The sequence below is a fragment of the Polyodon spathula genome, chromosome 16 (genome assembly GCF_017654505.1).
Source record: "Polyodon spathula isolate WHYD16114869_AA chromosome 16, ASM1765450v1, whole genome shotgun sequence".
NCBI classification, from domain to species: domain Eukaryota; kingdom Metazoa; phylum Chordata; class Actinopteri; order Acipenseriformes; family Polyodontidae; genus Polyodon; species Polyodon spathula.
Window position 1 is genome coordinate 38,294,468 of NC_054549.1, and position 17,803 is coordinate 38,312,270.

The 17,803-nt window shown below is 48.3% G+C and overlaps 1 protein-coding gene across 1 annotated transcript; it reads left to right on the forward strand.

The window, feature by feature from the left end:
• The first annotated feature begins 722 nt into the window (after positions 1-722).
• Positions 723-15,468, forward strand: LOC121328380 (netrin-4-like). Its single transcript, XM_041273011.1, has 10 exons — positions 723-1,782; positions 4,555-5,081; positions 6,937-7,206; positions 8,723-8,849; positions 9,340-9,528; positions 9,918-10,131; positions 11,732-11,865; positions 12,736-12,804; positions 12,962-13,132; positions 14,045-15,468. Exons 1-10 carry the CDS (start codon positions 1,716-1,718, stop codon positions 14,179-14,181), a joined length of 1,905 nt encoding a protein of 634 aa, XP_041128945.1. The 5' UTR covers positions 723-1,715; the 3' UTR covers positions 14,182-15,468.
• The last annotated feature ends 2,335 nt before the right edge of the window (positions 15,469-17,803 follow it).

A 17,803-nucleotide genomic window follows, 5' to 3' on the forward strand; every position in this document is an offset into this window, starting at 1 on the left:
CTCGAGCGAATGCTGACAAGTTGCTTGAGCTGATTGCTGGTCATGATAGCAGGTCACTTAGCACCAGGATTTCCACAACAGCAGCCACTATCATACAGAAACCAACGAGATTTCCAGAGCTGCACAACGCAGACTCACCTTGCTCATGAACTCCCTGTGACAGCGGCTCATACCACAGCTCTCTTTGAGCGCTTGGACAGGATTAGGCACTGTTTGAACCGTTTTTCTTAAGCGTAGCAGTGGGCTACTGCACTAGCTTCTCATGCCTCCTGGAGACCAGGGTTCAATTCCAGCTCAGCTCACAGAGGCTGGTCTCAGTCTAGCCCCCAATAGCACAGGGGGTTGTTCAGAGAGTATAAGAGCCTCCCCTTCTCTTTCTCTGCTCCACCAGCACAGAGGGAGGTTGTTCAGAGAGCATAAGAACCCCCTAATTCTCTTTCTCTGCTCCACCAGCACAGAGGGAAGTTGTTCAGAGAGTATAAGAGCCTCCCTTTCTCATTCTGTGCTCTGCTCCACTAGCACAGAGCAGAGGGAGGCTGTTAAGAAAAGATATCAGTGATGAACTCAAGAATTCTATATAATTCTGCACACCAATCATACACTTAGTGAATAGACTGGAATGCAATGAGGTAAGGTTTCTCCTAGGCGGCGCTGCGGGGCCTGTCGGCTTCAATACCATCAGTGTAGGGGGCGGAGCTGTGGTCCACGTGTCGAGCATTTCATTTCAAGAGGCAGCAGACCCGCTTGATAACAGCGCTTTGAAACAGTGACAGCTGGAAGAACAGCACGCCACAGCAGCGGGGAGCCAGCGAGACGCAACGGGACAGAGAGCAGCGGAGCGACGGCTTCATCGACAGAGAGCAGCGCCGCGCAGTTAACAGCAGCAAGCGTTTCGTTCAGTGCATTTAAACTCGCCTGCTGTCACCCGCAACGAACCACTCCTGAACTGTGTGTCCATGTTATTGTATATATTTATATATTTCCCCAGTTATGTTTGTATTTCATTTTATGGGAGCACTTCTCGGAATGCAGAAGGAAACAACAGCGGATCAGTCAGGTGCCTTTTAAAAAAGCAGAACGGGTTTTCTGTAACTGCCATCACATGATATTATGTACTGGGATACAAAAATAAATACATAATAACTAAAATACCAGGAAGAACTGACACTGAGCGTGCACAGCGCAACCAAGAGCCGCTTAGATGAAGAGTCTGTGAATAACGCTGATTAATCGAAAGGACCTCAGCTGTGCGTATTTGGATGTGAGCGCTGTACCTGAATGAGACGCGACAGGATGGTGTAATACACGACAGAAATCCAAACATACCACAGCGTCTCTACTGCATGCAGATACACGACTGCTTCAACCGAACAGAGCTATGATATAATTAACCGGCACGGGAGGGGACTTGGAGCTCCCACAGTTCACTGGGTCGGAACATTTTAGGGTAGATTCGGGATCACTGGGTCCGGTGCATCATGTATCTCTATGGATGAGCGAATGACAATGCGATTTTGAGGCTGTGTTATTGTACCCCTCGCAGTCTCAGTTGATGTGTCAGTGGGTAAGCGAAGACACCCTGAACTGGACTGAAACAAAGCAGACACCCCCCCCCCCCATCCAGATCCCTCCGTATCACCGTGGTGTTTACTGGTTTATTTAGTTTGCTTGTTGGTTTATTTTTCATGAGTATTGGTAGAGGCATTTAATTTGACATGCATCCCACAGGAATCCCCCTGCTCGTGCTGCTGGAGTATTTTGTCTGCGTGCAAGGTGTACCAGGTAAGGGAATGGGGTTTTCCAGAACGGCTGATGGAATACTGAGTATGTCACGACGCACCTGGTATTCCATTACTTATATGCGCTCTAAACTATTGTATGAAATTGTATTGGTATTCTTCATTTCTGACGTATACGGGAACGAAATAATCTAACATGAAATGTGCCCGGTCCTCGGTGAATGCGGGCTGCTGCTGCCGCTCGTATACATTACTGAGATAGTCAGTATTCTGCCTGCGTGGCTTCAGTGTGTTTATATGGAGCGGCGCAGCTTAAGCAGCACGCCGTAACCCTGCGTTAGATCTGGGTTTAATCGACCGCTGTCGTTTAGTTTGAAACGTCACAGATGCGATGGTTATAGCATTTTGTCTGAATTACTTGTAAAAGCACGGAGTCACCAGTCAATATGAATGATTCCTCATCTTACAAATGCCGTATAAATGAAATGAGTGACAGTCGCGCATTAGTGTTCCCACCACAACAAAAGAATACAGCCTGTCGGGACGTTTGAAATATGCCCAGCTTTCAATCAAACCTACCGCATGTCAGAGTGTAAATAAGACTCCTAGCGCAGTGACGTTTCAATACAGTCCCAGTGCACAGGTAACAAGCTCAGGTGTGTAAACTCATCGGTGAAACCAGGAGTGGATCAGACTGCTTTGCAGTGGGAATGTTATTTTCATCGCTGGGCTGCCATGTACCGTTCATGATGAGTGGCGGTGCGGGTAACGACAGATCGGAAAGGATCGCATGTGCAGAGCGGCTTGCTGCTGGTTCCACAGAGCAGAATGAACACACCTTGGACGAGCCGCTGGGGTGACCACAGTTCAACGCTGCAGAGTAAAGATGCACGGGGCTGTTTGAATGGTGGGCTGCAGCCCTGGTTTTTGTTCTAACTGTACACTAAATGAATTAATTGGACCAATTAAGGTTCTAATAAGCACTTCATTAGTCCAATTTAATAAGTTACAGTTGGAACAAAAATCAGGAGGGACAGCAGCCCCCCAGGACCAGGATTGGAGACCCCTGGTGTAAACAGTAGCAGATCTTTATACTGCTGTATTATTGTAGGGTGATGCTGCATCCGCCTGAGCCGAGTGAGATGCACCACTTCAGGTCATTTTGAAATACACGCACAGTGACAATGGGCCCTATTGTACTGACAGAGTAAGGTGGCTTTTATTCACACAATGACGTCGGGGGTTATCCACGGTGTGTAGGATTCTGGAGCAGGGACACAGTCCTGGGGAAACTCATTAAAGAAGTTGAAAGCACTTCTGTGGCCTCAATCAGGCTCTCAGATTCAAGTCTAATCTAAAGTACACCAGATACACTACACTGTGTAACCATTAACCTGAACACCCCTGCGACACTCCAGGGAAGGGGTGTCCAGTCCCAGTCCGGGAGTGTCATTCCACTCCAGTGAAGGGGTGTCCAGTCCCAGTCCGGGAGTGTCATTCCACTCCAGTGAAGGGGTGTCCAGTCCCAGTCCGGGAGTGTTATTTCACTCCAGTAAAGGGGTGTCCAGTCCCAGTCCGGGACGGTCATTCCACTCCAGTGAAGGGGTGTCCAGTCCCAGTCCGGGAGTGTCATTCCACTCCAGTGAAGGGGTGTCCAGTCCCAGTCCGGGAGTGTCATTCCACTCCAGTGAAGGGGTGTCCAGTCCCAGTCCGGGAGGGTCATTCCACTCCAGTGAAGGGGTGTCCAGTCCCAGTCCGGGAGTGTCATTCCACTCCAGTGAAGGGGTGTCCAGTCCCAGTCCGGGAGGGTCATTCCACTCCAGTGAAGGGGTGTCCAGTCCCAGTCCGGGAGTGTCATTCCACTCCAGTGAAGGGGTGTCCAGTCCCAGTCCGGGAGGGTCATTCCACTCCAGTGAAGGGGTGTCCAGTCCCAGTCCGGGAGGGTCATTCCACTCCGGTGAAGGGGTGTCCAGTCCCAGTCCGGGAGGGTCATTCCACTCCGGTGAAGGGGTGTCCAGTCCCAGTCCGGGAGGGTCATTCCACTCCGGTGAAGGGGTGTCCAGTCCCAGTCCGGGAGGGTCATTCCACTCCAGTGAAGGGGTGTCCAGTCCCAGTCCGGGAGTGTCATTCCACTCCAGTGAAGGGGTGTCCAGTCCCAGTCCGGGAGTGTCATTCCACTCCAGTGAAGGGGTGTCCAGTCCCAGTCCGGGAGGGTCATTCCACTCCAGTGAAGGGGTGTCCAGTCCCAGTCCGGGAGGGTCATTCCACTCCAGTGAAGGGGTGTCCAGTCCCAGTCCGGGAGGGTCATTCCACTCCAGTGAAGGGGTGTCCAGTCCCAGTCCGGGAGGGTCATTCCACTCCAGTGAAGGGGTGTCCAGTCCCAGTCCGGGAGGGTCATTCCACTCCAGTGAAGGGGTGTCCAGTCCCAGTCCGGGAGGGTCATTCCAGTCCAGTCTAGCAGGTTCAGTTATACACTTTACTACTACAGGGTTTGGATGGAGGTTTCATTGGGTTAAACAATTTAAAAACAGGGAAGGAACCAAGAGCAGGCATGTCAGGGCCAGCTCTAGTGAATGTAAGAAACACCACTTCAGAATGAGTCAGTGTTGCAGGGGGGCTGGTTAATGGGCTCACTCTGGTGTACCAGATGTAGTTCCAGGTTAGATGATGACATCCTTCAGTTTGGAACGTGTTGTCTCCCCACAGCAGCAGAGAGAGGGCTTCACACCCTGTGTATAATAAGCAGTACTGACAGAAGCTGCTGCTGCAGGGCTTTGTCAGAGCAGCTCCTGTGACTCAGTGTTTGTTTCCTCAGATCTCAGGACACTGCTGGTGTCTCGTTGCGATGGACGCTCCTGCAACCCCTCTGTCGGTAACCTAGCGACCGGCAGGACGGTGTCCACCCTGAGCAGCTGTGGGCAGAACGGCACAGAGCTTTACTGCTCGTACCCGGACCCGGAACTCTCCTCCTGCCAGCGGCCCAAATGCGGCAAGTGCAACGCCCAGCACCCCGGGCATGCCCACCACGCGGCAGACATGACCGACAACTTCTTTTTGAACCCGGGGACGTGGTGGCAGTCGGCGACGGGCGTCAACCGGGAGGAGCTTCGCCTGGACTTGGAGACGGAGTTCTACCTGACCCACGTGATCGTGCTGTTCCGCTCCCCGCGGCCCGCAGCCATGACCCTCGAGAGGTCTCAGGACTACGGCCGGTCCTGGAGACCCTATAAGCACTTCGCTGTGAACTGCAGTGAGACGTTCGGCATCCCCGACGACACCAGCCACGCGGGGTCTCTGTGCACCTCCCGCTACTCGCATGCCCTGCCCTGCACCAAGGGAGAGGTAGGGGCTTCTTATTGTTTTCATGGTGTTCAATATACTGTAGTGCCAACACCTGTCACAGCTTGAGATTCACACGAGCGCTGCTGCATTCAGTCCAGGATTTAGGGACTGTTTTATATATATATATCACAAAACCAAAATAAAAAAAAACACAAGAGCTGCACTTTCCTCACATAACACTTATCTTGACCCCAGGGAGCAGACAAATTGTATATCAACAACGCATCCTATTGCAAAAGTAAGGGTTGCAAGCGACAGTAACAGCACACACAATGCAATTAAACCAGCACAGGCTTGCTGGGTGAAAGACACATGTTTTTCAATGAGAAGAGAAGCTTAGTTATTGTATTTACTGTACGTGCAAAATGCTCGCTGCAGACAGCAAGTGCAATCAGCAATTGACAGAAAGGGACAGAGAAGGAAAGTGGAGTGGATCAGCTGGGATTGGAGCAGGGGCACAGTGCGGGGGTTCCATGGCTCAGTCTTCTGTAACACGAGGTTCCCAGTGCATCTTCACACTCTCGTTTGGTGCAGGGGGTCTGAAGAACGCCTTGCCTGCCCATTAGCTGGACGAACACAATGCAAACTGTTGTTTTAAATCCTGATTTGCAATGGCCCTCTTTAAATTCACAAGCAATCCATTCACCTGGAGGGCCAGGGAAGGTTTGGCATGGCGGGCTGGCCCCGTGCCAGGAACTGCAGGTGTTCCGTCACAGACGAAGGGGAGAGAAAGCAATGTGTGTCGCTCCCGAGAGGATAAATAGACAGGAAGCATTTATTAATGCAGTCTGCAGCTCAAAGTAACATGTAAAAGAGGTGGAACAGTTCTGCTGGGTTTGTTTGCTTAAACAAGACAAATGCTATTATTTTTAAAAGCCAATGACAGCTCGGCAGGCAAGGAGGATAATGAAAAGCCAGCTGATCAATAGTAAAGAATCACATGAGGCACATGTGGGTTTAAGCCTGCAGTGTCCAGGGCACTCATTTCTGTACACTTTTTTAATTTTTCTTTTTTCCCTTTAATGAACCCCAATAGTAAAACCATAGCAGAGTGTAATACACCATGGAAAAGCATAGGTAAGCACTGTAAAGCCCACAGAGGCACAGCAAACCAGGGAAAGCTCTGGTAACAGCACAGTTTAACAAAAAAATTAGAAAACTGCATGTTAAAAAAACAAACTTTCACCATGCTTTACAAAATGTTGCTGTGCTTCTATCACAGTACACTACAATAAACAGTAAACTCTTGGAACATAGATAACACTGTGGTGATCTTCTCAGGGCTCTCCTGGGTTTCTGCTGTGTTTCCCTAATCCCTCCCTGCTCTCCGTGCAGGTGATAACACCGCGGTGAGCTTCTCATGGTCTGTGTTTCTGCTGTGTTTCCCTAATCCCTCCCTGCTCTCCGTGCAGGTGATAACACCGCGGTGAGCTTCTCATGGTCTGTGTTTCTGCTGTGTTTCCCTAATCCCTCCCTGCTCTCCGTGCAGGTGATAACACCGCGGTGAGCTTCTCATGGTCTGTGTTTCTGCTGTGTTTCCCTAATAGGTGATAACACCGCGGTGAGCTTCTCATGGTCTGTGTTTCTGCTGTGTTTCCCTAATCCCTCCCTGCTCTCCGTGCAGGTGATAACACCGCGGTGAGCTTCTCATGGTCTGTGTTTCTGCTGTGTTTCCCTAATCCCTCCCTGCTCTCCGTGCAGGTGATAACACCGCGGTGAGCTTCTCATGGTCTGTGTTTCTGCTGTGTTTCCCTAATCCCTCCCTGCTCTCCGTGCAGGTGATAACACCGCGGTGAGCTTCTCATGGTCTGTGTTTCTGCTGTGTTTCCCTAATCCCTCCCTGCTGTCTGTGCAGGTGATATTCCGAGCCCTGACTCCTGGGAACGGGGTTGAGGACCCCTACAGCGCGGAGGCCCAGGACCTGCTCAAGCTGACCACCCTGCGGCTGCGGCTTCTGAAGAGGCAGGAGTGCCCGTGCCGGGGAAGCCCCGCCGAGCCGCTGCACAAGCCACAGCACTCCGCTCACTACGCTGTGTACGACCTCATCGCCCGCGGGAGCTGCTTCTGCAACGGGCACGCCGAGGACTGCCAGCCTGCGCCAGGGACCAGGAGGGAGGGCAGCATGGTACGCATGGTCTCGTCTTTTATATACGGTGTGCGTGCAAATCTCTGGTAATCGTTGTTCAGTACGGCTTCTGTTATGTTTGTGTTTGGTTTTTGTTACTCTGCCTTTGAAACGGTTCGCTGTTCATTACTATGAAAGGAAAACAGCTTGTCAGAGCAGAGGGAGAGGCGGGTCCTCCGCTCTCACCCTGAGCTGAAACAGTCCCAGTCAAATCCCAGCTAAGCCAGTTAAGAAGATTCTGCAACATTAAAGAAAGCGAGAAATAAAGAGTCACAAGCCAGAGTTAATTCAAAGGGAATCGTGGTTTCCTGAAGTCTAATTCCTTTCCTGCAGTTAACAAAAACAATAAGTGCACTGTTTCATTTGATTGTGAGAATTATTTAAAATGCAAGACCACCCTGAGCTGAGCTCTGTGAGGAAGCCGGTCCTGCTGTTCAGTGTGTTTGGATGTGATTGCAATCAGGAGCAGCTTGTAGCTCCAGGGCTGTTCCATCCATTCATGTTTGTAGTTCTGTGCAGACGCATATTCGGGGGATGCTGATAATCTGAACCCAGAGCAAGCTGTCGTGGGGTTTAACGTCCCTTGAATAAAGTTTACTTTGCCACTGTATTTCTGTTTTTCCCATGTATGGTTTACCCTGCTTAACCTTACAGTGCCTGTCTATGCTTTATTACACTACCACATTTTTACTGAGGCGCTCTTTTGTAAGGTTCAGCGTTCTCTCGTTTTTTAGTTGGTTTCTTTTTTTATATGGGACGCTTCATGCAAGTCCTCCCTGCTGTTGATTAACATTGAAGTGTATTTTTGCATTGCTGCAGACCAGCATGGACCTCTCACTGTATCCTCGTGTGTTTGATGAAATAATGCATCTTCTGAGACATTACTGGCTGCTGGCCAGGCTGCTAGCTGAGTTCAAATCAAATCTCGAGCCGTAACCTCCTGCCTGACCTTCAGCCAGCCCCTTGACCTGACCTGCTGGACCCCCAGCTGGAGCAGGAGCCCTCATTAAACATGCAGGAGCTCTGGACAGGCTGGGCTCGGGACACACATGCATTGAGCTGATGGGGGGGGGGGCACTTTAGACTCCTGGAGTCCCAGCTGCTTCAGCAGAGTCCATTAGCCTGTCCCACGACTGCCTGATCTGATTACATCTCTAGAAAGAAATCAAAAGACACTTCTGGTTCCTCACACTGCAGTCCTCCTTCGGGACACTGAAGCCAGTCAGCTGGAGTGCTTTGGGGGGTTTGGGAACACGCAGCCTCCCCCGTCTGCACGCGCACACTAGAGGGGCATGGAGGAAAAAACAAGGACAACGCACCATGTAACCTGTTTTACAAATGACTGTACTGGACAAAAGGAATAAGTGTTCTGTACATTGCAATATACTGTAACTGCTGGCTTTTTAGCTTAGCAGTCATGGTAGAGTCACCCTTATCCCCACAGCCCTGCAAAGCGCACTGCTGCTGTACAGCACTGCTTTGTCATGCATGTCCTGGTTTGCTGTGTGTTCCCCAGGTTCACGGGAGCTGCCTCTGCCAGCACCACACCGCAGGGGAGCACTGTGAGACGTGTGCACCTCTTTACAATGACCTCCCATGGAGACCAGGCGATGGGAAAACAGGGGCGCCAAACGAGTGCAAAAGTGAGTGCTCTGTCTGTCTGTCAATCAATCCATCAGCCAATCAATCACTGAATCCATCAATCAATCACTGAATCCATCAGCCAATCAATCACTGAATCCATCAATCAATCACTGAATCCATCAGCCAGTCAATCACTGAATCCATTAGCCAGTCAATCACTGAATCCATCAGTCAATCAATCGGCCCCTTTATCTGACCAAAGAGAAAGAGAAGATTCTTCCTCACCGTGTCGACTCACACTCTCAATCTACACAAGACCCTGGCCCCCTCTCCGGAGAGCTGTCTCATTAAGCAACTCCACAGTCTTTAATCCAGTGTGCACTACTACTAAAAGAAACTGAATTTCAGTGACAAACATTTCAACATTTCTTCTAGTTGAAACCTTTGGAAATTGAATGTCCATTTCTATTGGTGTTTGTGAGCACTGTCGTGTGTTTAGCAGCTACGGATGGATGTGGTTTATCGTTCCTCTCCTCTCCCCTGGTGCAGAGTGCCAGTGCCACGGCCACGCTGACAGTTGCCACTTCGACAGCGGTGTGTGGCTGGCCTCGGGGAAGCGCAGCGGCGGGGTCTGCGATGGCTGTCAGCACAACACCAAGGGGCGCCGGTGCCAGCGATGCCAGGCTGGCTTCTACAGGGACCAGGCCAAGCCCATGTCCTCCCCCGACGCCTGCAAACGTGAGTGCCATCAATTTACAGTCACCCATCACTTCCAGGTCATTCTTGTGAATTTGTACATGCTTTTTTTTTACTATGCTTTAGCTTGCATTTCTGCAGTTTATTAACACAAAAACATTCTAGACAAATTATTCATATCAGCTTAATACCATTGCACTGGTATTCCGATAGCACAGGGATGGAAATAAGACTCCTGTTGCATAGCAGTTTGATCCATTCCTGGTTTTACTACGAGTTTAATAGGACACACCTGAGCTTGTTACCTAAACACACTGGGGCTAATGAAGCTTTTAGTAAAACCTGGAATAGCTGAAAGTGCTATGCAGTAGGAGCCATCCCCATAGCCCCCTGCTGCTGTTTCTCAATGGGTTTTGGTTTTTGATTCCCAGCCTGCTCCTGCCACCCTGTGGGCTCCACCAACGGCTCCCTCTCCAGGCTCTGGAAGTGCCACCCCCGGAGCGGCTACTGCTACTGCAAGCCGGGCGTGGCGGGTCCCAACTGCGCCCGCTGCATGATGGGATACTGGGGGTTTGGGGAGAGTGGCTGTCGGCCGTGTGACTGTGCCCGGGACTGTGACACCAAGACTGGGGAGTGTCTGGACAGGTGGGGGAGCACACAGGAAAACAGCACTGTGCTGTACGCTAGCTGTGCAGTGCAAAAGCAGACTGCATTCCAGAGGCAGATAGATTAGGACAGGAAAACAGCACTGTGCTGTATGATAGCCGTGCAGTGCAAAAGCAGACTGCATTCCAGAGGCAGATAGATTAGGACAGGAAAACAGCACTGTGCTGTATGCTAGCCATGCAGTGCAAAAGCAGACTGCATTCTAGAGGCAGATAGATTAGGACAGGAAAACAGCACTGTGCTGTATGCTAGCCGTGCAGTGCAAAAGCAGACTGCATTCCAGAGGCAGATAGATTAGGACAGGAAAACAGCACTGTGCTGTATGCTAGCCGTGCAGTGCAAAAGCAGACTGCATTCCAGAGGCAGATAGATTAGGACAGGAAAACAGCACTGTGCTGTATGCTAGCCGTGCAGTGCAAAAGCAGACTGCATTCTAGAGGCAGATAGATTAGGACAGGAAAACAGCACTGTGCTGTATGCTAGCCGTGCAGTGCAAAAGCAGACTGCATTCCAGAGGCAGATAGATTAGGACAGGAAAACAGCACTGTGCTGTATGCTAGCCGTGCAGTGCAAAAGCAGACTGCATTCCAGAGGCAGATAGATTAGGACAGGAAAACAGCACTGTGCTGTATGCTAGCCGTGCAGTGCAAAAGCAGACTGCATTCCAGAGGCAGATAGATTAGGACAGGAAAACAGCACTGTGCTGTACGCTAGCTGTGCAGTGCAAAAGCAGACTGCATTCCAGAGGCAGATAGATTAGGACAGGAAAACAGCACTGTGCTGTATGCTAGCCGTGCAGTGCAAAAGCAGACTGCATTCCAGAGGCAGATAGATTAGGACAGGAAAACAGCACTGTGCTGTATGCTAGCCGTGCAGTGCAAAAGCAGACTGCATTCCAGAGGCAGATAGATTAGGACAGGAAAACAGCACTGTGCTGTATTAGCCGTGCAGTGCAAAAGCAGACTGCATTCTAGAGGCAGATAGATTAGGACAGGAAAACAGCACTGTGCTGTATGCTAGCCGTGCAGTGCAAAAGCAGACTGCATTCTAGAGGCAGATAGATTAGGACAGGAAAACAGCACTGTGCTGTATGCTGCAGCCGTGCAGTGCAAAAGCAGACTGCATTCCAGAGGCAGATAGATTAGGACAGGAAAACAGCACTGTGCTGTATGCTAGCCGTGCAGTGCAAAAGCAGACTGCATTCCAGAGGCAGATAGATTAGGACAGGAAAACAGCACTGTGCTGTATGCTAGCCGTGCAGTGCAAAAGCAGACTGCATTCCAGAGGCAGATAGATTAGGACAGGAAAACAGCACTGTGCTGTATGATAGCCGTGCAGTGCAAAAGCAGACTGCATTCCAGAGGCAGATAGATTAGGACAGGAAAACAGCACTGTGCTGTATGCTAGCTGTGCAGTGCAAAAGCAGACTGCATTCCAGAGGCAGATAGATTAGGACAGGAAAACAGCACTGTGCTGTACGCTAGCTGTGCAGTGCAAAAGCAGACTGCATTCTAGAGGCAGATAGACAGGAAGGCTCATGCATTTATTTATGTGTTTGTTTGTTTCGCCCTTGTTGCAGTTTTGACCACGAGCCGTTTTTCAGTGTTCCTATTGGAGGGCGCATTCCTGACCTCACTCACGTTCCGACCAATGAGAGTGAAGGGGAGTGGACCTGGGAGGATGAGCAGGGTTTTTCAGCCCTGAGGCACCCTGGTAGGTGAACGAGACAAGGAATAATGCACCCTGTCTATTACACTCCATGTTTTTGTATATGGCCCTTCCCTTGTAAAAATCACTGCGGTAAACAGTGGCAAAAGCATAGCAAAATGTAGTAAAGCACAGGCAAGCATGGGAAACCATTGGAAGCAATGGCAAAACATAACAAGACAAGCCTCGGGAACCCATGGAAAAGCAGTCAATACAGTCCAACAGCATGAGAAAACCAAGGTTAAATGAAAAATGGTGATGCAAATATATTGTGGTAAACTTTTAGAAGGGTTTTGCATCAGTTCTGTCAAAGTTAATGCAAATCACAATGCATGACAGCGAAGCCTAACTAGAGCTGACAGAGTTCTGACCAGTTTGATCTTGGTCTGCTTCTAATGGAAACAAATCAGACTGATTTTTAAAGCCATTTCAACAGGGTCCAATCAGCCGACGGTCCTCACAGACAGGTGATTCAGGGGAAATCTGCCACACTGACAGTCAGTGGAGTGGTTACTGTGTAGGTGCTCTTTTTGACATGCTTCGTTGTATTGGCACGCTCATCTTTTAAAGCACAATGCCATTTCAGTGGGAGTTACGGATGGACTGAAGCTTGAAACCTAAACAATATATGACCAGAAAACACAAAAACAATCTGAAACGAAGTGAAAAGCAAACGCGATTCTGTCCTATGAAGCTGCTCCTGAAGTCAATCCCTGAGCAGAGGAATTCCACCGCTCTCCCCAGGGCACGGCTGCATACCTGTGACATACTGTGCATGCGTGCGTCTGGTTTAATGCAAACCTAACCAAATATTTCTGTCTACCCCCCTCTCTCCCCGCCCCGCTCACTCTCTGCTTTCTGGTTTTGGCACGCTAGAGAAGTGCATATGCAAAGAGAAAATGCTTGGAGGCATCCCGGATTTTTGCAAGATGAAATATGCTTACGGTAAGTGTGTGCGTGTCCCGGTCTGTGTGTGTGTCTAAAGGTGCATTTCCAGAAGCATCTCTTTACCTGTGTTAAAAGTCAGTGGTTTAGCTGCTCTTGCTGCTCTGGATGAATTAGTGTATGTTACGTTGTGTCAACGTGTTCTTTCTCTGGAAAGTGATCAAGGCAAAGATTCTGTCCGCCCACGACAAGGGCACGCACGCAGAGGCCATCGTCAAGGTGAAGAAGGTCATGAGGGCAGGCAAGGTGAAAATATCACCGGGAAACAGGAGCATCTACCCAGAGTCCTGGACCAACAGAGGCTGCACCTGCCCTGTCATGAACCCAGGTAAGATACCTCCATCGCCCCTGCCCTGTCATGAACCCAGGTAAGATACCTCCATCTCCCCTGCCCTGTCATGAACCCAGGTAAGATACCTCCATCTCCCCTGCCCTGTCATGAACCCAGGTAAGATACCTCCATCTCCCCTGCCCAGTCATGAACCCAGGTAAGATACCTCCATCTCACCTGCCCTGTCATGAACCCAGGTAAGATACCTCCATCTCCCCTGCCCTGTCATGAACCCAGGTAAGATACCTCCATCTCCCCTGCCCTGTCATGAACCCAGGTAAGATACCTCAATCTCACCTCATGAACCCAGTTGTCTCTCCTGGTAAAGACAGGGGGAGTCAGGGGAGTGCAGATTCACAAGCCGACTTCTGCTGTCCTGGGTGTAAAGAGGTGAATGCTGCTATGAGCGATCATAAAATTGTCAATTCTAAAATATGGAGAAAACTTGGGTAAAATAATCTGACTCTACAAATGAAAAAGAGAAAGGCTTTTAAAGTGTTAGCTAACACACACTTTATAAACCCATTGCCCTCCTTAACCTAATTCAGAAAATTAAGCCCGATTTGCATTCGTTCTATTTTTCAAGGCAGTTTCTTTTAAGAGGCTTTGGGGTTTACTCTTGTACTTCAGCACTCAATAGAGCAGCATGCTGAGAAGTATATCTAGAAGTATATTTACCCTGCAGGTAACCTATCTTCAGTGCTGTTGCTCTTCATGGGAATGTATTATCTAGAAAGCATGGGTGGTGTTATAGACATTATCAACTCCAAAGAACATCGGGAGTTTGAAGATTCGAAGCTTAGCGGGAATCTTACCATTGGGCAGCGATACTGGAATCCGATTGGCTGAGATGACCTATGAGGTTTCTAACACACGGTATGCTTGACATGTGGCTCCATGTTTTAACAGGAACGGATTACCTGATCGCTGGACACGAGGATTTCAGGACAAGCAAGCTCCTGGTCAACATGAACAGCCTGGTGAAGCCGTGGAAGGGTTCTGTCGGGAAGCAGGTCGTGGATATCCTCCAATCAGGGTGCAAGTGAGCCCCCCCCCTCGCCCCTGCAGCTACCGAACTGAGACCAGGCTGTCGCAGTCCTGCAGGACCAGGGCATTCCCACCTGAACTAAAACCATGTTTATTTTCTACATCGTTTGTTTGTTCGTTCATTCGTTCGTTTCTTTTTTAAAATGTGTTCTGATGGTCACAGTGGTGCAGCAAGATAAGGAAAGGCAACAGCCTGCTTGAGGGTTTTTTAAACTTGCTGATAAATATTGCTCTGAAACCACCCTTCTGAAACACGACTCGGAAATCGCCCTTCTGAAACACGACTCAGAAATCGCCCTTCTGAAACACGACTCTGAAATCGCCCTTCTGAAACACGACTCAGAAATCGCCCTTCTGAAACACGACTCTGAAATCGCCCTTCTGAAACACGACTCTGAAATCACCCTTCTGAAACATAATTCTCTGAAATCCCCCTTCTGAAACATTCCGTGTCTTCTGATGTGTATCCAGGACATCCTCGCAAGGAGATGTGGTTTGTAATGGAGGTAGTGTGGTTTGTAATGGAGGTACTGTGCAGAACAGTGTGCCTGTAAAACAGTGTGTCGACATAGAGCACCATTATCATAAAACTAGCCATGCTGTGAATACACTGACTGCGAGAAAGAGATTTCTACACTGCGAGGCTCATCTCACTCATTATATATACACACACACACACACACTGAATACACTGACTGCGAGAAAGAGATTTCTACACTGCGAGGCTCATCTCACTCATTATATATACACAAACACACACACACTGAATACACTGACTGCGAGAAAGAGATTTCTACACTGCGAGGCTCATCTCACTCATTATATATACACAAACACACACACACTGAATACACTGACTGCGAGAAAGAGATTTCTACACTGCGAGGCTCATCTCACTCATTATATATACACACAACACACACACACTGAATACACTGACTGCGAGAAAGAGATTTCTACACTGCGAGGCTCATCTCACTCATTATATATACACACACACACACACTGAATACACTGACTGCGAGAAAGAGATTTCTACACTGTGAGGCTCATCTCACTCATTATATATACACACACACACACACACTGAATACACTGACTGCGAGAAAGAGATTTCTACACTGCGAGGCTCATCTCACTCATTATATATACACACACACACACACACTGAATACACTGACTGCGAGAAAGAGATTTCTACACTGCGAGGCTCATCTCACTCATTATATATACACACACACACACTGAATACACTGACTGCGAGAAAGAGATTTCTACACTGCGAGGCTCATCTCACTGCGATGGCTCATCTCAATCATTATATATACACACACACACACACACACTGAATACACTGACTGCGAGAAAGAGATTTCTACACTGCGAGGCTCATCTCACTCATTATATATACACACACACACACACACTGAATACACTGACTGCGAGAAAGAGATTTCTACACTGCGAGGCTCATCTCACTCATTATATATACACACACACACACACTGAATACACTGACTGCGAGAAAGAGATTTCTACACTGCGAGGCTCATCTCACTCATTATATATACACACACACACACACACTGAATACACTGACTGCGAGAAAGAGATTTCTACACTGCGAGGCTCATCTCACTCATTATATACACACACACACACACACTGAATACACTGACTGCGAGAAAGAGATTTCTACACTGTGAGGCTCATCTCACTCATTATATACACACACACACACACACACACTGAATACACTGACTGCGAGAAAGAGATTTCTACACTGTGAGGCTCATCTCACTCATTATATATACACACACACACACACACTGAATACACTGACTGCGAGAAAGAGATTTCTACACTGTGAGGCTCATCTCACTCATTATATATACACACACACACACACACTGAATACACTGACTGCGAGAAAGAGATTTCTACACTGCGAGGCTCATCTCACTCATTATATATACACAAACACACACACACTGACACACATACACACACACACACACACTGAATACACTGACTGCGAGAAAGAGATTTCTACACTGTGAGGCTCATCTCACTCATTATATATACACACACACACACACACTGAATACACTGACTGCGAGAAAGAGATTTCTACACTGCGAGGCTCATCTCACTCATTATATATACACACACACACACACACTGAATACACTGACTGCGAGAAAGAGATTTCTACACTGCGAGGCTCATCTCACTCATTATATATACACAAACACACACACACACTTATGTGACTGACTGCGAGAAAGAGTGAGTAATATATACACTGTGTGGCTGTGTGTGACTTATGTGATGACGCTATACACTCTAAAGATGTGACACTCCGAGTAGAGTGAGTAATATATATGAGATTTCACACACACACTGAATACACTGACTGCGAGAAAGAGATTTCTACACTGTGAGGCTCATCTCATTCATATATACACACACACACACACACTGAATACACTGACTGCGAGAAAGAGATTTCTACACTGCGAGGCTCATCTCACTCATTATATATACACACACACACACACACTGAATACACTGACTGCGAGAAAGAGATTTCTACACTGCGAGGCTCATCTCACTCATTATATATACACACACACACACACACTGAATACACTGACTGCGAGAAAGAGATTTCTACACTGCGAGGCTCATCTCACTCATTATATATACACACACACACACACACTGAATACACTGACTGCGAGAAAGAGATTTCTACACTGCGAGGCTCATCTCACTCATTATATATACACACACACACACACACTGAATACACTGACTGCGAGAAAGAGATTTCTACACTGCGAGGCTCATCTCACTCATTATATATACACACACACACACACACTGAATACACTGACTGCGAGAAAGAGATTTCTACACTGCGAGGCTCATCTCACTATATACACACACACACACACTGAATCACTGACTGAATACAATAAGAGATGGACGCTACACTGTGAGTGAACGCTCACTCATTATGTGACTGACACGACTGAATACACTGGACTGCGAGAAAGAGATTTCTACACTGTGAGGCTCATCGAGTAACTCAGGCTCATTATATATACACACACACACACACACTGAATACACTGACTGCGAGAAAGAGATTTCTACACTGCGAGGCTCATCTCACTCATTATATATACACACACACACACACACACTGAATACACTGACTGCGAGAAAGAGATTTCTACACTGTGAGGCTCATCTCACTCATTATATATACACACATACACACACACACTGAATACACTGACTGCGAGAAAGAGATTTCTACACTGCGAGGCTCATCTCACTCATTATATACACACACACACACACACTGAATACACTGACTGCGAGAAAGAGATTTCTACACTGCGAGGCTCATCTCACTCATTATATATACACACACACACACACACACGCAGAATCTTTCAGCTACATCGCGAGCACACGTTTCCATGCTGTATAATATATCACACACACGCACACTGTGACGCTCGGAGTAGAGTGTCTTATATATATGACAGCTGTATATACGTTGCTATACATGTATCTGTGTATTCTGTATATACCTATACATTTTGA